Here is a 20282-nt window from a genome sequence, read left to right as displayed (position 1 = left end):
ATCTGCTTGTTCTCTTAGTTACTGAGAGAGGTATGGTAAAATTTATCAGTGGGATAGGCAGAATTCTGAGATAGCTAGCTCCAAAGATTCCTACCCCCACTATACTTGCTTGGTATAATAATAGCCTCCTTTTGAGTGTGAGTGGTACTGTGGATATAATTGATTTCAGTTCTGTTATTAGGTAATAGATGACAAAGGTGAATGGGGTTTGCAGGTGTAACTAAGGTCCCAAATTTGAGTTAATCGATGAAATAAATTTAATCGAATTTGAGTTAATCATTAATCAAAAGGGAAATTATCCTGAATAGGCCTGACCTAATGAGGTGAGCCCTTAAAAACTGGGCCCTTCCAGAAGGCAGAGAGATTTGAAGCATGGGTATCTTCTGTTGGCTTTGAATAAGCAAGCTGGCATGTTGTGAGGAGGGACAGGTGATATAGAATAATGGCAGGTAGCTTCTAGGAGCTAAGGGCCCCAGTCCTGCAACAGCAAGGAAACGAATTCTGACAGTAACCACTGAACTTGGATGAAGACCCCCAAGCATCATAAAATGCATAATTTGAGATAGCAGCCACAGTTGACGTGGTGATTGCAGCCTGTGGGACTTGAGCAGAGGATCCAATTGAATCATGCCCAGACTTCTTACCTTCAGAAACTATGGGATAATAAATGCATGTTGTTTTAAACTGCCAATAGTACAACAATAGAAAACTAGTAACTATGGTTGTGGATATATCTTTTTTCCACTTTAGTTCTGTTATTTTAAAAAATATATTTTGAAGTTGGGTTATTAGGTACATCATTTTGCCATTTCAGAAAGCCTTCCGTTACCTCTAAAAATGCTTTGTGCCTTATGGTCTATTTTGTGTGATTTTAGTACAGCTATTTTAACTTTCTTTTGTGTGTCTACATCTCTAAGATGTGCCTCTTATACATGATTGTGTTTTTTATTTGGCCTGTCAGTCTTTTTCATTACTAGATAATTTCACTTATTTATATTTAATGTAATTACTCATGTATTTGAGCTTGAATAGAACATGTTCCTATTTGTCTTTTATTTGTACTCCTGAGTAAGTGTTCCTTTTTAATCTGGTCTTCTTAATTATCTTTTATTCTGTACCTCCCTTTCTTATTTATCATTTTTAGTGACTTACTCTAGAGATTAAAGGATGCATCTCTGACTTAATTAAAAGCTATTGGAAATTAGTATTTTTACCACTTCCTGGTCAATAAGAACCTTAGAATACTCTCACTCCAGTAGTCACCCTCTTGCCTTTTGATTATAGTTTTTGTGATTTTAATTTTGGACATATTTTCTATCCCTGCAAACATTATTAGTATTTTATATGTTCAATTTTATTATAAATTTACCTCCATTTTTACATTTTCTTGTTGTTCTTCATTTCTTCCTGCATCTACATGCTTTCATCTGGGATCATTTTTCTTCTACCCGAAGAATTCATTTTAGTTGTTTTTTTTTTTTTAATGAGAGACCGCTATTGCTGAATTTTTTCAGGTTTCTTTTTTGTCCAAAAATGTATTTATTTCATTGACACTTTTGAAGTATATATCCAGTGGATATAGAATTCTAGTCAACAGTTCTTTTTTTCAGCACTTTGAAACTGTCATTCTTCTAGCTTCTATTGTTTCTTTTGAGAATGTAGCTTACCCTTATTGTTGTTCCTTTCAAAGCGACTATATGGCTGTTACCTTTCTTTGGCTGCTTTTAAGATTTCTCTTTGTCTTTGATTTTCAGCAGTTCCCCAATAATGTGCCTAGATACGATTTTCTTTAAAACTACTCTCCACAGGGTTTATAGTGCTTCTTGAATTTGGAAAATTTTCCCCTTACTGCTGTTGTTAAGTTTTGCTCAGCTTCTCAGCCACAGGTCCACTGTCAGAATTGGCAGTTGCCTCCAAGACAGGCTTGCACCAAAGGCACGGCTAACCTTTCATTTTTCCTGTTCTTCTGACTGCCTCTCTCCCCCAGTTCTCACTGTCTTTGAGGTTCTTCAGAAGCCTTGAAACCAATTTTCTGTTGTTTGTTTTTCTAGTTCTCAGCACGAGGTCTGCTCCAACCACCTAGTGAACCATTACTGGAAATGAATCTCTTCTTTCGGTATTTGTCATCACTTCCTGCTTCTTAAAGCTGGAACAGATGGCAGGCTGACAATCACGCGAAATTGGATTTAAGTTAGTGGCTTCCCCGTAGAACTAACCCATACTTACCCATGTTCTGTATTTCTCATTAAGAGACTATGTCAGGGCTCTCAAAAACATCAGTTTAGAGACCTTCTGGAGAGGTTTATTTGTTTGTTTGTTTTTTAATAGAGAGTGTGTTTTAAATGTGAGTGTGTTCGATTAAGAAAAATGAGGTATATGCTAAAGTTTGCGTCGTAAAGTGAAATATTACAATGGATCTCCCTGCTGCGTACCTTTCCGTATTTCACTAAGTGCCAGTGTTTTCTCTGTTGAGAGGAAACTGAAGAATTTCGTTCTCAGTGCTGCAGATGTCAGAGCCAAGCTAAAGTGAAATAATGTCACTCTGAATTTTCCATTTATTTCCCTGTATTTCAGCAGTACATTTTGGACAGAATTCATTTGCTCGAAGTTTGTTTCACTTAGCAATCTGCTAGCAACAGATTGTATTTCTCCTTAGATATAAGGCTTATTATTTCTTCAGAATTTGCTTTTTTTGTGCCTTTGCAGAGGGCGCTCGAGAGGAAGACCTAGATGCTGTGGAAGCTCAGATTGGTTGCAAGCTTCCTGATGATTATCGATGTTCATATCGTATCCACAATGGGCAGAAGTTGGTGGTTCCTGGGTAAGAATGTTTGCCATTTGGGTTATTGGTAACACGTCATTTCCCAGAATAAAAATTAAAAAATACAATTTGTAGTTATCTTAACAGATTAAAGGAATTACAGGAGTATAGGAATTCCCTCTTCTTCCTTATAAGCATCCAAAAGACAGAATCTCTTGCTTGAATTTTATTTTCCCCAAATAAGTATCTCATAAAAACACGTTTCTGTCAATGCATCCTTATACTTAAAATGAAGTCTGGTTGGGGTTGGGGTTGGTGCGGTGGTATATAGGGTGGATGTGTGTGCAAGTATATTTTCACTAAAACTCTTAGAACCCTTGAAGTCTTTATCCTATTATAGGCCACGTAATTGTTTTGGAGAGTTTAATGTAAATTCTGTATACCATACATATAAAAAGCAATAATTTATTCAGAGCTGTATACACTAAAGAACATAGGAGTTTTGTCCTATTCAGGCAAATAGTAATTGTAATTGAGTGGCCTATTTTTAAGAGGAAGTATTCATTGTGGAACTTTTTGGTAAAAGCAGACATGCAGTAGCTGTCAGATTTATTCACAGTGTTAAAAGCTATATACTTTGGGCCTACTCCTTTTGTTCTTTTATGAAATTGAGCTATTTCAGAGACGTTGCACTTAGCAAATGTTTGTAAGAACTTAGGGAGAACTTTGTGTTGTTCTTAATGGAACATGGCGTCTCTTTGTTGTGAGGAATCAAATGAGGCCGTGTTTACCACTTTAGATCAGGGTTGAAGGAATACAGGGTGCTCATACTGAGATTTTAAGGTTGTATGCAGAAGTCAAATATTGGGCAGTTTGGATTAAATAAGCTGAAATTACTGGGTGTTTTTTTCTAGTCTTTTTCCCTATTGAACTGAAACTTGACAAAAATTGAAAAATTATCATATTTCAAGAGCAAATAAGAGAGAACTTTATTAAAATAGTTTCCTGGAATTGGCACGACATAGGTCATAATTTCTATGCAAGGATTTATGTCTACCCACGGTCCAAACTGTGAGACTTTAGGATAGGACTCCTATCAAGGATTTCTTCCATCAAGGACCAATACCTTTGTTCTCGTGTATATATAGTGAGATCAGTTTAGACCCCGTGCATCCCAAGTTTATGGAAATCTGGGCAAGGTTTAGATTTATTTACACTGATACTGTCTGGGAGGACAGGGTAAGCTCAAAGTTGTAAAAGATACAGGTATTAGAGGGGCGCCTGGGTGGCTCAGTGGGTTAAAGCCGCTGCCTTCAGCTCAGGTCATGATCCCAGGGCCCTGGGATGGAGCCCCGCATCGGGCTCTCTGCTCAGAGGGAGCCCGCTTCCCTCTCTCTCTCTCTGCCTGCCTCTCTGCCAACTGGTGATCTCTGTCTATCAAATAAATAAATAAAATCTTAAAAAGAAAAAAAAAAGATAAAGGTATTAGAGTTTTATCCCTTTAAACTTTAAAATAGTCACACATGCATATATAGCAAAACACTAGCAAATCAGTATATCACGGCAAAATAGTCTTGAAAGCAATAAAACTATTTTTCTTTTAAAAAGGCTTTTTAGGGGCGCCTGGGTGGCTCAGTGGGTTAAGCCGCTGCCTTCGGCTCAGGTCATGATCTCGGAGTCCTGGGATCGAGTCCCGCATCGGGCTCTCTGCTCAGCAGAGAGCCTGCTTCCCTCTCTCTCTCTCTCTGCCTGCCTCTCCATCTACTTGTGATTTCTCTCTGTCAAATAAATAAATAAAATCTTTAAAAAAAAATAAAAAAATAAAAAAAAAAAAAAAAGGCTTTTTAGGCATTTTAGACATTCAGACTTTTAATTTAAATCAGAATCTTTCCACTCAAGAGTTTGAATGTAAAAAAATTGTAGTGTTTTTGGTGATTGACATGTTGATCAGTTCTTACAGAGCTGTCTAGGAAATTATCCTTCATCAAAAATGATGAAGCACAGGGGCACCTGGGTGGCTCAGAGGAAAAAGCCTCTGCCTTCGGCTCAGGTCATGATCCCAGGGTCCTAGGATCGAGCCCCACATCGGGCTCTCTGCTCAGCAGGGAGCCTGCTTCTCTCTCTCTGCCTGCCTCTCTGCCTACTTGAGATCTCTGTCTGTCAAATAAATAAATAAAATATTTTTAAAAAATAAATTAAGAAAATGATGAAGCACAGCTGTTTGTTTGGCACTGGAATTGATTAAATTTTTGTCTGTGCTCTCAGGTTGTTGGGAAGTATGGCCCTATCCAACCACTATCGTTCGGAGGATTTGTTAGATGTCGATACAGCTGCCGGAGGCTTCCAGCAGAGACAGGGACTGAAGTACTGTCTCCCGTTAACTTTTTGCATACATACTGGTCTGAGTCAGTACATAGCAGTGGAAGCTGCAGAGGGCCGAAACAAAAATGAAGTTTTCTATCAGTGTCCAGTAAGTAGGAAGTATGTTTAAATGCGGCTGTCAGTTGTGTTCTGATGAGTGTATATATGTGTGCAGTAGGAGTTTTCAGGGCTGTAGAATGGGTATAGAGCATTCTACAATTTGATTATAGACCTGTTTAATTAAAGGGCTAATATTCGGCCATAATATTCTGACATTAAAGAACGCCAAAGGAAAATCTTACCCATGGACAAACAACAAACCATTACACACACAGAGGGATGGCAGCGATATGTGTTAAGGCAGTTTAAATTTTAGAAAAAGTTATGGGATTTGCTGAAGTAATTATGATACACACTTCTGACTGAATTTCTAACAATTAGCTTTTGAACGTCATTTGACTCAAATTCTGAGTATTGTAGAAATTTTTTAAACTCTTCATTAGATAGTTGAGTTGTGGAAAAGTATGGATCCTTTTTTTAGGAGGCTTTTGTTACAATTTAAATATGATCACAGAAAATGTATTTGGTTTCCTTCTTATTTTTTCAATTCTTTGTAATTTCTCAGTTATAGATCTTCTGGCTTCATTTTTCCCAAAATGTGAACTTTTAACTTAAAAGAGGAATTTGAAATTGAAAGTCATAGATACCTGAGACATGGGACTCCATGTGACATTGAAAATATTTAAAGAGCTTTCATAGCTGTTTTTTTTTTTTCTAAGTGTTTTCATGTATTTTATCTCATTTTTTTGACTTGATACCTCTGTAAGGTTGTAGATGATGGGTTGGTCCCTCCATTTACTGAGAGAAGTGACCAACCTAGAATTGTTCAGGTCTCTTGACTCTGAGTCTAAAGTCCTTTCTTAATAGGCTATATATCTTCTTACTGTAACTTCCTAACTTAAAGGATAATTTTTTAGTTTGCTGTAACAGTAATGGCAGTACACAAGCATTTTAACTGTTACTGAGAAGTGCCTGGCACTCTTCTAAAGACTTTCTAGAAAGGACCTAAATATAGAAATCGTAAGAGCAAGAACTGAAAAGTATGAGTAATGTCGGAGTGTTGTTTAGAGCACTTGTTATTTTTGTCTATTCTGCCTTGTCTCCAGGGAAAGATATGGATAATGAACAATGAGAAAGTAAGTAAAATGTCTTTTTCTCTATTATGATGTTCTTTTTCTCACCTAGGACCAAATGGCTCGGAATCCGGCTGCTATTGACATGTTTATCATAGGTAGGAGAAAAAACAGTCTTCCTTTTCCTTTATTCTTCCTGGTCAAAAAAATTAAATAGGGGGGCGCCTGGGTGACTCAGTGGTTTGGACTGCTGCCTTCGGCTCGGGTCATGATCTCAGGGTCCTGGGATCGAGCCCCGCATCGGGCTCTCTGCTCCGCAGGAAGCCTGCTTCCCTCTTTCTCTCTCTCTCTCTCTCTCTCTGCCTGCCTCTCTGCCTACTTGTGATCTCTGTCTGTCAAATAAATAAATAAAATCTTTAAAAAAAAAAAATTAAATAGGTAAAAACTTTGCAGTTACTTGATCAGCTGGCAGTTTAAACTTGTCTTTCTTAAAGCTTGCTGGTTTATAAAGTACCGTATCTAGGCTCTGATTCGAATTGCCCTTGTACTTTGTGGAAATTTGTTTTCTACCTGGAAAGAACCCATGCCCTATATAATCACGTGCTCTTAGGACTCTGCTGTAGAACAGGGAAATGAATGGAATTACTGTGAGTATGTATGTAGTTACCTTACACATGCGTGAATTTTCCATCCATCATGTTAATAGCTAATTGGAGACAGATTAAAACACTTTTATAAAGTTTGTGGTGCTGATTATGGGAAAATACTGATAAATCACACTAGAGATCTCAGAATAGCAATCTTCAGAGACCAGTATAAACTGGGCTCCGTGAGCTCTTTGGCACAACTCTTTTTTCTTGACCTTCAGAGGTATTTCTCATAGGAGTTTGAGAACAGTCCAAATTGTATGCAGTTGCAGCTTATGCAGGGAGCTGTTCCTGAACCCACTGCTGTTCATCCAGTCCTGTTTTGCTTAGGTTTTGCTCAGGAGATGCTTCCTGACTATCCATTCTGTTTTCAAAGGCACACATTAAATATCCCTATATATTCATAGTAAAGGGGCCTTGTAGGTATTTGTAGGTATTTGCACTTAATTACATCTCCTTTTTTTTTTTTTTAAGATTTTATTTACTTGACAGAGAGATTACAAGTAGGCAGAGAGAGGGGGAAGCAGGCTCCCTGCTGAGCAGAGAGCCCGATGCAGGCTGGATCTCAGGACCCTGAGATCATGACTTGAGCTGAAGCAGAGGCTTAACCCACTGAGCCACCCAGGCGCCCCTAATTATATCTCCTAATTGGAACCTTGAACAGAATATTAGTCTCCATTTTTTCCATATTGTGACACATTCCAGGTTTACGGTATATTTCACAACATCAGGAAATTCTCCCTATGTACAAAGTTATAGAAAGCTGTTTTTTTGTTTTTTTAAGATTTTGTTTATTTATTTGAGAGAGAGGGAGAGAGAGCATTAGAGAGTCAGAGAAGCAGACTCCCTGTTGAGTAGGGAGCCTGATGAGGAACTTGATCCTGGGACTCCGGGGTCATGACATGAGGCCAAGGCAGTTGCTTAACCAACTGAGCCACCCAGGCGCCCTATAGAAAGCTGTTTAACTTAGCCACTAGCTTTTAGCTCCCCCTGATTTGTGTTGGTGTATGGTTTCCAAGTTAAGTGCCCCCTTGGGCTTCTGCCCCTGCTCACTGCCCTCTTTGGCATCTTTGCATAGCATATACCTTCAGAGATGATCACCATGGCTCTAGAACAGTGTTGCTACTAATGTACAAACTAAAGGCTGCCTGAGCTCTTAGGTAAGTGCCAGCTAAGCTCTGGGAGTTTCTCACTCTGGTTTGGTGCTGGTGTGAGATGGTATGAAATTCCCCACCACGACAGCAGAGTTCTAAGATCTGATGACTACTATTCTGATAGCTGGGATTTTGCCTGGGGTAAGAAAGCAAAGCAAAAGATTTGAGATGCACTGAGGGAGGAGAGATGAGATGGGCCATTAGTGCTGGGAAGAAAGACAAGAAAGTTTAAAGCTTCCTTTGAGCTGCCTTGATAAAATCCCAGTGCTACGAAAGACAAACCAAGATACAGGCTTACTTTAAAAGGTAAACTACCTAGAAATGTGTAAATTACTTCTTGATTCAGCAAAGTTTGATGCTCTTGGAATTTCTGGTAAAACCCAAAATGGAAACTCCTGGTGTTCAATGAATTATTAGTAGATACTTGAAAAAACTAGAATCTGTGTTCAGGTAAGTTGAGTTGTAAAGACTGCATAGAAAAGACTGTCCTCATTCTAAGAACACACTTGGATGTGTATAATTATAATTTAAGGTACCTTAAAATATACCATGCCAATTTCATTTTTATGTAAACCATAAAAAATTTGTGGGTTTTTTTTTTTTACTGTAACATTTTCTCCCATGAAATAGACAAAGTGATGTTTTAAACTTTACAGGGAAATCACTAGTTCTAAAAACAAAATTGTAGCTTCTTTGAATTTTAATGACCTTATTCATGGGCCTCCTTAGTATCTTATTCAGAGTGGATAGCTGGTAGGTGATCATTTGAATAGAACGTTCAATAATGAAAGGGTCAGAATTGGCCGTTCATTAGTAGATGTGGAGAAAAGAGCCAGCTGTTGCAGTTTACCTCCTCTCAGCTGATGCCTTTAAAATGTTAAAGCTATAAACCCTTAAACTGTATCTTCTAGTATTCCCTAAATAGAATAGTAAGTAAACACTAAATTTAGCTCCAGTGTTCAGCTCCATGGCAGAGTGTGAAAACTGTGTTAATAGAAACAAGATTACAGAAAAGTTCACTGAAAAAACATTGATTTAGGGACTGATAGTGCTGGGCATTTAGTTGTATTAACAATAGATGTAGGGGTCTGAGAAAGTTACATTATATTACCTAGAAGGGGCAAATATAAGTCACACAAATACTTGTCACTGATCCACTCACTAGAGCACGTACGGATGTGCTGGACTTGGAGCTGGTCACTGAGAATATAGAGAACCACTCTGCATTTGAATCTGTAGGGTGCAACTAGATTACTTTGGGATTGGTCTGATACACAGAACTGTACAGTGCCGTACCCGTTAGATGCCCTGACTGAGCCTGGCTTTTGCCAGAATTTTGTGCGTGAGTCAGGAGGTACCTGGGCCAAGGGTATATACCTTGATCATCTGAGGATGGTGTTGATATTTTTCCTGTGGTCTCTTCCTAGACATAGCTGTATATGTATCTCCTTTGTTCTGTATGCTGTAGAAACTATAGACAGAAGAAGGCTTTTCATTCTTGTACCAGCACAAAATAAATTTTAAAAATCTATTATTTAATTATAAGTTCAAAAAGTAGCTTGAAAGTAGATGGAGGGTTCCCTAGCAAGGCAGTTGGGAGTGTGATGGATAGAACTGAGAACAGAAATTGGCCGTAGAATTTTAAGTGTTTCTACTTTTGATCTTATATCTTAAGCATAGAGGAATTGTCATTGTTTCCTTTATAATTTTATAAAAATTATTGTCCTCTTCTTCCTCCCCACCCCTTCCTGGTTTATAGGTGCTACTTTTACCGACTGGTTTACTTCTTATGTCAACAATGTTGTATCCGGTGGCTTCCCAATCATCAGAGACCAAATTTTCAGGTATTTCCCTCAGGACTTTTTGAATTAAAATGATTGTAAGTCAGAAAATACCATTAGTTACACATCTTGAGATGAAGTTTCAAAGAAGATAAATAACAGAACCTCTCATTTTCTTAAATGCCACTGTGTTATTCCACTTCAAAGCCACATTCAAATACTTGAATAGCCAATATTTTTCTTATCTTGAAGGATCCAGAGGAAAAACTGATTTTGATTTTGAAGTTACGGCTTTATGTTATAGTTTCTTTTTCTACGTAGTTTCTTTTGTGGGGTTGGAAACAGGCTATTTGCCAGTTAATGGATTTATCATGAATAGCAAGTCAGTAACCATTAACTCAGGGCAAATATTATTTATCATCTATAAATGAAACATCCAGGTATTATAGATAGTACTGCAGGTGATATTGGTTCACAGTAGCCTGACTGGCAGAAATGATAGATTAATTATAAATTCGAGGTCTCCAGAATAACATACCAGCACATCTTATTGTCAGAGCCACCATTGATAGAGTTTTCAGATATCCCAAAAGTTTCCTGGCTCTGAAAACTGACTTAAGCTCTTTTTAGTTTCCAGTGTAATTGCTGAATCATTATTCGAACCACTGATTATTGAGCCTTGATGCTATCATTACTGATCTGAAGTCTTCAAAGTTTTCTCGTTACCTTGTAATTTATAATTTTCTTCTAAACTTCACAGGACTTTACCTTTAAGTTCCCATTTAAGTTCCCAGATATATTTTAAATTTTTGATCATAAGGTAAAATATAAGCTATTTGGCGTTGTATCTTAAAATCTTTTATCCTGTGGACTTGAAGTTAATTGATTAAAAAATGTTTAATGTTTTAAAATTATCTAGGTATGTTCATGATCCAGAGTGCGTGGCAACAACTGGGGACATAACCGTTTCAGTTTCTACATCGTTTCTGCCAGAACTCAGCTCTGTCCACCCACCCCACTACTTCTTCACATACCGAATCAGGTGAGAGATGAAAATGGGGTGCAGCCTGTGAATATGTTGTTATTGCCCCCTTTGACCTGGTCCATCAGACACATTTTGAAAGACAGCCTTTTGCTGAGGTGTGATAGAAGGTGGATAACAAACTTTTTTATAACCTAGTATAATAATATATCATTTTATAAAGTATAATTTTATAATCTAGTGTAATCCAGTACCTTGAGTTTACAGTAACCTCCAAGTTACTTATTTCATGCAAAAGTTCTATGTTTAAAGAATTGTGCCAGTGAGGTAGACACTAAGTTATAATCCTCACGAAACCTCACTATGAGAGTTGCATTTAGAAGCTATCAAATCGCTTCTTGGCCTTTTGGCTAAGATCAAGTGGAGAAGCTGTCAAATTGTTCAAGATAAAGCTATGCATTTTAAATTTCACTGAGGCTGCCTGTATTGATTAAAACTCTAATAAATATTTATCAGGTGCTGCCCGTATATCAGCCATGGTGTTAAGCATTGGATTTGGTTAAATAAAAAACAAACACTAAATTCACTTTAATTAGATGTAATTTGTGCTGTGACATAAAGATAACTCACTGTTTTAAAATATTAAGGATACTCTGTTTTTTGATGTATTTTTATATAATTTATGATATATTACAGATATTTTGAAAATACACATACATGCATATATACATACTGGAATTTTTTTACTCTGTATTCTAACTGGGGAGCATCCTAGGATTTTGGTATTATGTGCAGCCTTTGATAGGTTCAGTTATACATGTACAGATGGTTGTTATTGTAATTGTTTAACTTACATCCTGTCTAAGATTGAAACGTGCTTAGAATAGTAACACTGACTCTTGCTTATAGGGTACTCCAAATGAAGATAAGAGACAGCAGATTCCTAGAGAAAGTGGGGAAACAATAGTACTGGGAAAGAGTCAAAACGTAATCCTAGTAACTGTTTGGTGACATTTTCCTTTGAGCTTTCTAGAAGTTAAGGAAAAAAGGAAAATGTCTTTAGTCTCATTTTTTAATAACAAATTTTTAAAGAAAATCAGAATTTTTTATTGCACTTTATTCTGGAAAGCATTTTTTGTACATTGATCTTTACTTGAAAAGCAGAAAATTATCACCACCAATGTGTTCGTAAATTTTTATGTTCCCCATTGTTGATTCTTACGGCAAGTCAAGTGTGCAAATTGAGTAAAGGCATTTCTGTGGGAGAGTCAAGCTAATCAAGCCCCTATCTTTGAGAATTTACAGAGATAGATGGTTAACACAGACTTTAGTCTAAATATTATACCTCTTAAGCAAGAGAAACCAAATCAGGCCAGATTGGTGTCTCTCCACCCCATTCCCTTCTCCAGGATTGAAATGTCAAAGGATGCACTTCCTGAGAAGGCTTGTCAGTTGGACAGTCGCTACTGGAGAATAACAAATGCTAAAGGTGATGTAGAAGAAGTTCAAGGACCTGGAGTAGTTGGTATGTATGTAACTCAGGATTTGCTTTACAGATCAGTTGCCTGTAAGACATTTTGGAGAGCATATATGTGATATACAGCTTGGAAAAGGCATGATGTAGTTAGTGGATAAGACTGTATTTTTTTTTTAATACTTATTTATTTAAGAGAGAGAGACACACACACACAGAATGAGTGGGGGGAGGGGCAGACGGAGAGGGAGAGAAAGAATCTCAAGCAGATGTGCCTCTAAGCCTGGAGCCCAGCACGGGCTCAATTTCACCACCCATGAGATCATGACCTGAGTCAAAATCATGAGTTGGAGGTTTAATGGAGCCACACAGGTGCTCCAAGGCTCTATCTGTTAATAGTTGTGTTTACAGCGTGAAAGATATCATAGATTCTGGGCTTCTTGTAACTCCCATTCTTTGCTTCATAAATGTAATGTGTAAAGATCATTATTCTATTAGTTTATACCTTAAACATGAACTTCTCTAAAATTATAGCAGACAAATATTCAGGGGTTGATATTTCATTCTGTGGATCACTTGAGTTCCTTGTGTCATAGGTTTGTCTTCCTTTTTAAGTTGGATAATTATTCACTATCGTGTTCTGTAGAGTTACCAGGAGTAATAGGGCAGAAAGAGAACATACATTTCATATCAATCATCTTTTTGAAATTTGGGGGAAATGTTAAAACCAGTAGCACAGATTCTTATTTGTGGATTTAATTATCATTAGCTCTGATTGTCATTGACCATCAGCTTTTTACATGATTTTGATTATTGGGACAGTTTAGATCTTTTTTTCGTAATTGTGCATTTACTTTAACATAGTTTATGTAATCTCATAGAGGACATATCTTATTTGCTGTAATGAAGCACTGAATTTTATACTTTGGTTTCTTATTACTATTTTCTCTGCAGGTGAATTTCCAATCATCAGCCCAGGTCGGGTATATGAATATACAAGTTGTACCACATTTTCTACAACATCAGGATATATGGAAGGATATTATACCTTCCATTTTCTTTACTTTAAAGACAAGATCTTTAATGTTGCTATTCCCCGATTCCATATGGCTTGTCCAACATTCAGGGTGTCTATAGCCCGATTGGTGAGTTAAACTTTCCTCTGGGACTGATTTCCATGACTTTGTAGAATTAACTCCACAGAGGGATTTTGTTGATTAGCCAGACAAATGGTGTATAAATGGTTTTCCAGAGAACCCTAGAGATTCGGAGGAAATATTGTGGGGGACCATGTGAATATGTGGGGGTGGTGGATAATAAGTTAGACTCCATACACTTCAGTCAGAGTAACTCTACTCTGCTTAGCTGTTTTTTGTTTGTTTGTTTGTTTTGTTTTTAATGTCATTTTTCTTTTGAGCAGTTTTCGATTCACAGATAATTGAGCAGAAGGTACAGAAATTTTCCAAATACTCCCCATCCCCATGCACGCACAGACATCCTCAACATCAGTCTCCCACCAGAGTGGTATTTTTGTTAAACCTACATTGGAACATCATAATCCCCCCAAGTCCATAGTCTACATTAGGGTTCACTCTTGGTGTTGTACGTTTTTTGGGTTTGGACAAGCATATAATGACACGTATCCGCCATCATAGTATCATGTAGAGAGGTTCCTGGTTTTAAAGGTTCAGCCTCTTTTCCACCCTTTCCAAAAAGAGTTCTGTGGCGTAATGAGAAATGCCACACTAGACCAGTTAGAATAGGCTTTATTTAATTTCATTAAGATTAGAAAAGCAATTTCTTGCAGTGTTTTTGCTAAAAATACCAGTTTTGTAAAATAATACAGTTATTGTAGAGAGACTACTAAAAGTGCAAGTCTACCCGTTAAATCCTCTGTAGTCCTCTCTCTTTGGGATCATTTCCTAAGTCAACTCGGTATAATTTTTAAATCTCACTTTTAGGACTACTTATGATAATGGCAGTACCCCAATCTTATGGATTATAAAACAAATGAAGAGAATCATGAGGCCCCAGCTATACCATAGGGATAAAATATGACTCGTATACCAAGAATATGACAGAGTGGTAGGTGTTGAATGTTCAGAAAGGGCCCTCTGGCTCCAGGGAAGATGGGCATAGGATTAATCTGACCCAGAGCTGATACATTCCCAACCCCAGTTTGGAAAGAGAAGGATGATATGAGACTTTAGGTCATAATGCTTGCATATCTGGTGAAAGGGATCTACCCTCTGGGTTTGGAAGTGAAGTTTAGCTTCCCTCCCAGTGCAGGAATGCTTTCTACTGTATATTTCTAGTACCAGGAATTTGTTACTTCTTGTAACAGTCTCTTGTTTTTGACTAGTCCAGTTTCTGTCTGAGATTGGTTTCATCCATGAATGTTCCATACAGCTCATTAGTGAAGCCATCTGGGGCTAGAGTTCTCTGTGGGAGAGTTTGAAATAGGATTTTAATTTCTTTCATGTATTTCCTACTTCTTATTTCACTTTTGGTCATTTGTGTCTTTCAAAGAATTTGTCCATTTGTCTAAATGTTGAATTATTGGCATAAAATTGTAATAGTCCCTTGATATCCTTTTAATGGCTGCAGGAACTATAGTCTCATATCCTTTTTTGCTCCTAATAATGGTAATTTATATCTTCTGTTGATGAGTTAACCTAAGGGGTTATCTCTTTCGTTAGTCATTTGAAAGAACAACTTTGGGTTTCACTGGTTTTCTCTATTGTTTGCTCATTTTCTATTTCATGGATTTCTTCAGTTTTGTTTCTTTCTCTCCTCCTACTTACTTTGGGATTTATTTGCTTTTTTACCAGCTTCTTCAGGTAGAAGTTTAGATTATTGATTTTAGGCCTTTCTTTTCTCTAATGCACTGTTTTGACTGTGTTTCATAAATTTAGATGTGTTGTTTTCATTAACATTTAATTCAAGATACTCTTGGATTTCCCTTGTAATTTAATTTTGATCTGTAACTATTCTAGAAATGTGTTAAATTTTCAAACATTAGGAAGTTTTCCAGTTAACTTTTGTTTACTGATTTCTAATTTTATTATGGTTAGAGAACTCATTATGTGTAATTTCAATCCTTTTAAAGGTTTTATGTCCCAGCATTATGGTCTATCTTGGTAACTAATTCCTGTGTATTTGAAAAGAATGTATATTCTGCTAATTGTGGGAATATTAGCCTATAAATGAAAGTTCAAATTAGTTGACTGTTTCTCAAGTCTTCTATGTATTAATTGATTTTTTTTTTTTTTTTGGTCCTTGTTCTCTGAAAAATGATTGTTGAAATCTCCAGCCATAATTACAATTTTGTCTATTTCTCTTTTTAATTTTATCAGCTATGCTTCATGTGTTTTGAAGCTCTATAATTATATGCAAATATACTTAGAATAATTATGTCTTTTTAATGAAGTTCTTTCTTTTATTATTATGAAATCTCTCTCTTTGATAATATTTCTTGTCCTAAAATTGCTAATATTTCTGACCTAAAGTGTAAAGAATGTTGAGGTTTGTTTGGGTTGACAGTTAAGTTACTATGAGGTCAGCTTGATCCTGTTGAGAATTGTTTTTAATGTTTGTTAGGATAGGTATAAAGTAGTCTTTAATATAGGACTGCAGTTCTCAAACTTTTCAGTCTCCTGGCTCCCTTAAGCTTTTAAAAGTTATTGAGGACTCCAAAGAACTCTTGTTGATGTGGGCTATATCAATATTTATCATATTAGAAATTAAAACTGAGAAATTTTATAGTATTTACTTACTCTTTTTTTAAAGTTTACAATTTTTAAATTTATAATTTTAAATTATAATAATAAACTCATTACATGTTCAACCCTCTTAACTATGTTCTTACTTATTTGGAGTTTTAACTTCCTCCCAACCACAAATAAGCATATAAAATCTTGACCTACATTATGGAAAATGTTTCTCTCAAGCATGAGATATCAATACAAAGAAATGAGAATTCTGGACTTAACTTCTAATCAACATGAAAGAGGCAGTGGGGATTGTATTTGTATGGTGTTGTATTTGTATTGTAACTTTCCTGTTGAAATATTAGTTTTCTTGATATGGAAACTGAATTGTTCTCCTTTTTTTGTACCCTAACCGTATGGTAATTATTGTACTTGATACTTCCTTTTGCTTTATACTTTGAATGTCACTGCAAAATATACTTTTGTTTGGTCTTTAGCCTTTTCTTGCTCTAGGTGGTTTGTTGTTTGCTTTTGGACACTTTAGAGGTTCCTGCTGCTTATTTATTTCCATTCTTATCTGTGTGTGCCTCTTTCCATCTGCTGCTTCTATATGTACACTTTTATCTGAGAGCATCAGCAGTCTCCCTCTTCAGCCACACTGACTTCTTTAACTTCTTTTTTCAGTTTTCTTCAAAAAGATGACTAATGATCATACTACCTGAATTTAATGTTTTAGGATTTCCTAAGCCTCCCCCCTTGCCCCTTTTGAACCTTCTACTGAATTTTAAAGTCTTCATTCCCTAGATTAAAAAAAAAAAAAATCAAACAATAAAAAGAATGGAATATCATGTCATATTTATGTATATTTTCTCTGATTGTTGTTAATGTTGTTGTTATTAGTGTTACAATAAATCCTAAGTGACAATCCTTTGACAACTCCTAAAGAACAATTTTTTTTTCTCCCACATTAATTAATTTGCTTGTTCAGCAAGTATTTATTGAGTCCCAACGAGGTGCTGGGGAAGACGCAGTGAACAATACAGCCAGAGTCTGCCTTCGGGGATATATTATACAGCACACTGACTCTAGTGAATAAATACTGCATGGCATATTTGAAAGTTACTAAGAGAATAAATCTTAAAAGTTCTCATCACAAAAACACATTCTGTAACTATGTACAATGACAGATGTTAACTGGACTTACTGTGGTGATCATTTTGTAATATATATGAATATCAAATCATTATGTTGTACACCTGGAACAAATGAATGTAATGTTGTATGTCAACTATACCTCAATAAAAAAAAAAGAAGAAGAAAGTTGAGGAAATTAACAAAAACAAAAAAATCTCTGCCTTGAAATTTACATTCTAGTTAGAAGAGACAAGGATAGCAAATATCTGGTTATACCAAGTAGTAATAAGTGCTCTGGAGAAAAATCAGAGTAAAGCATATATAAGGAGTGTCTGTTGGGTTCTAATATAAAGAGCTGTCAAGAAAGGCCTCGGCAACATTTGAGTTGAGACTTGAAAGAAGTAGAGGGAGCCAGGGGGATATATGTGGCAGAAGGATGTTCCATGTGAAAGAACAGCAAGTGCAAAGGCCCTGAAACACTGATGTTACATAAATATACTAATGCTTGGCATGTGCGAGGAACTGCAAGAGGTCAGTGTAGCTGGAGTGCAGAGGCCAGGGGAGAGAGTGGTTAGAGATAAGATCAGAGGGGTAGTGAGTGCTGGATATGTGATGCCATAAAGGCCTCAGGAAAAGAACTGCTGACAACACATCCCATGTTTCCCAATAGTTCTCACATACCAGCTAGGTGCTCCTTGCTGTTCAGAACTAATATAGCAACTCCTCTCAATTAAGTCTTCAAATGTACGAGAGGGGAAAATTGACAGCAGATTAAGTCAAGACTTCATTAGAGACCCTGCTTAAGCAGAAGTGAAGTTTCCATGAGATGTTCAGATACTGCATGTTAAGCCTCATTGTTGCCTGCCCTATTCTGAGAGCCTTGAGCAAGTTGATTTCAAAGTGCCCCTGGTGGTTGAATTGAAATATTCACAGTGTCTTCATAGTAGGAGTTCAACAGAAGTCTATTAGACTTCTGACAATACATAAAAGTTACCAGTAGAGGTCATACCTTATTAATATTTTGGAGTCCTCTTTTAAGCATTTAGATTAATAAAGAATGTTACTTAATACAGTAAAATAAATCCAGTAAAATTTTATCTCGGGTTGTTGGAAGTGGTCTGTTGGCTGCCTTGTACAAATTATCAACTGGCATGTAAAATAGAAGTACTGTATTAATGAAATAGATTTACCATTAAAACCACTTCGAGCCTTTTAAAAATGGGCTCTACGGATGTACATTCTAGAATCTTGCATCAGCATGTTCATTTATGAAAATACACGGTTCAACTCTCAAAATTCCTATTTGGCATGTCCTGTTGTTTAGATTCTAGATAAATGAGAATTTGCATAAAATAAGTATAAAAAACTGGTGGAAGTTCTTATCCAAAGATTGTTTTCTCTTTCAAGGAGATGGGTCCTGATGAGTATGAAGAGATGGAAGAGGAAGAAGACGAGGAGGAGGAAGACGAGGACGACGACTCGGCAGACATGGACGAGTCTGACGAGGAGGATGAGGAAGAGAGGCAGAGGAGAGTCTTTGACGTGCCCATTCGCAGACGCCGCTGCTCTCGCCTTTTTTAGGGTGGCCATCCTGATGGAAGCGCTGGCATGAATCCAGTTGTTAAAGAGATTTCCCAATAATGTAAATAATTAAATTGTTCTCCACATATAGCAGGAAAACTAGCACAAGATACTGTTCCAGGCCCTGGGTTCTATGAGACACCATGTTAGGAATTGGATTGTTTTGGTTTGCTTTGTGTTTTGAGGTAGAGGAGGAAATGAGAATCGTTTTTTCTCTCTCTCTCTTGTAGCAGTCAGAGGGAGAATACTTCTCTAGCTAAAGAACAGACATTTCCTAGTTTCACAATATTTTATACTTCTACAAATACAGAGATGGGAGGGAATTGTTTTGAGTGAGGATTGAAAACGGTAGCAGAAATACCTACACAAGGAGAGAGAGAAACTATGAATGATTCTGTGAAAAGACTTCTTGCAGTTGTGACTTATTTAGAAATGAACAGAATTTGTAATTAGGCTAATCCATTTAGTGATTACTATATATTTTGTACTCACAGGGAACTAACTACATAGCTTGAATACTAGTTGTTTGTCCTTTCTTAGACAATCTGTCCTTGAATTTGAAATTTTCATCACTACAACCTTGAACTTAAAGTCTTCATCACTATGACCTTGGCCTTGCATTTAGTCTTCAACTCTGCCAACCTCTAATTTAATTTAAAATCTTCAACATGACAACCTTGAATTTAATTTAAAGTCTTTAACGCTATGACCTTTATCATACCGTTCACAGATGCATCATTTTTGAAATGTAGTGTGTAAAAGTATTGTGTTGTTTATTAACAAGAGTCTTCACAATGTCTCATGTAGTCTGAATTTGTAAATACTGCTTCCTGTTTCGTTTTTCCTTTATACACTTGACTGTCTAACTTTGTGATAAGTGACATGAATTTTATGTTAAGATTAAGTATGTTTTCCTGAAACATGGATTTTTTTGTAATTATATAATTGAGAGTTTGGAATGAAATCCTCCAAGTGGCAAAAACTCACATTTTAAAAACGAATTTTGGTTCTGATCCTGTATCTTGTGTAATTGCCTATTTTCCATAAACTAATACTAATCAGCCTTTGCTGTCAGGATGGAAAAGGAAATCTAAATTCATTGTCCAGTACTTTTTTTTTTTTCCTTAAGATCTTACTTATGCTCCCTGCTCACAGGGTTCCATGCCAGGATCCTGGGATCATGACCTGGGCCCAAGGCCAACACCCAACCAACTGAGCCACCCAGGAGCCCCAAGAATGTTTCTTTTGTAGGGAAAGCTGTAGGAAGACAGAAGTGTATATAGGATTAAGCAGCTGCCCCCAGGCACCATGAAGACCCTTTCCTATTGGCACATGTCAGAATGTTCTGAAATGGAGTAAGTAGTTCCTGCGTTTTAAAATTTTATCATCAGGCTACCAAATCAATCTATTGTGCTTATCTTTCCTTAAAAAAAAAAAAAAAATCAACCTACTGATTTTTTTAAAAAATAAACTTTCCCAATAAATGAATAATTTAAAACTAGTTAAAATTGAAAGTTAAAGCTATTCCCAGGATTCCTTTTGCTTCTTTGTCTTTTCTGGTTGA

The 20282-nt window shown here is 36.6% G+C and overlaps 1 protein-coding gene across 1 annotated transcript in view; it reads left to right on the top strand.

Moving 5' to 3' along the window:
* FBXO3 (F-box protein 3) overlaps window positions 1-19731 on the top strand; it is a 31905-nt gene extending 12174 nt beyond the window's left edge. The window contains exons 4-11 of the mRNA XM_082748922.1: window positions 2707-2821; window positions 5027-5231; window positions 6368-6413; window positions 9816-9900; window positions 10757-10879; window positions 12229-12344; window positions 13248-13438; window positions 18545-19731. Coding sequence (XP_082605048.1) covers window positions 2707-2821; window positions 5027-5231; window positions 6368-6413; window positions 9816-9900; window positions 10757-10879; window positions 12229-12344; window positions 13248-13438; window positions 18545-18718 — 1055 coding nt within the window. The 3' untranslated portion in view covers window positions 18719-19731. The remainder of the gene's footprint in view (window positions 1-2706; window positions 2822-5026; window positions 5232-6367; window positions 6414-9815; window positions 9901-10756; window positions 10880-12228; window positions 12345-13247; window positions 13439-18544) is intronic.
* The last annotated feature ends 551 nt before the right edge of the window (window positions 19732-20282 follow it).

This window comes from Mustela nivalis (assembly GCF_964662115.1).
Source record: "Mustela nivalis genome assembly, chromosome: 9".
NCBI lineage: Eukaryota > Metazoa > Chordata > Mammalia > Carnivora > Mustelidae > Mustela > Mustela nivalis.
This window is presented reverse-complemented; position numbering and strand designations above follow the sequence as displayed.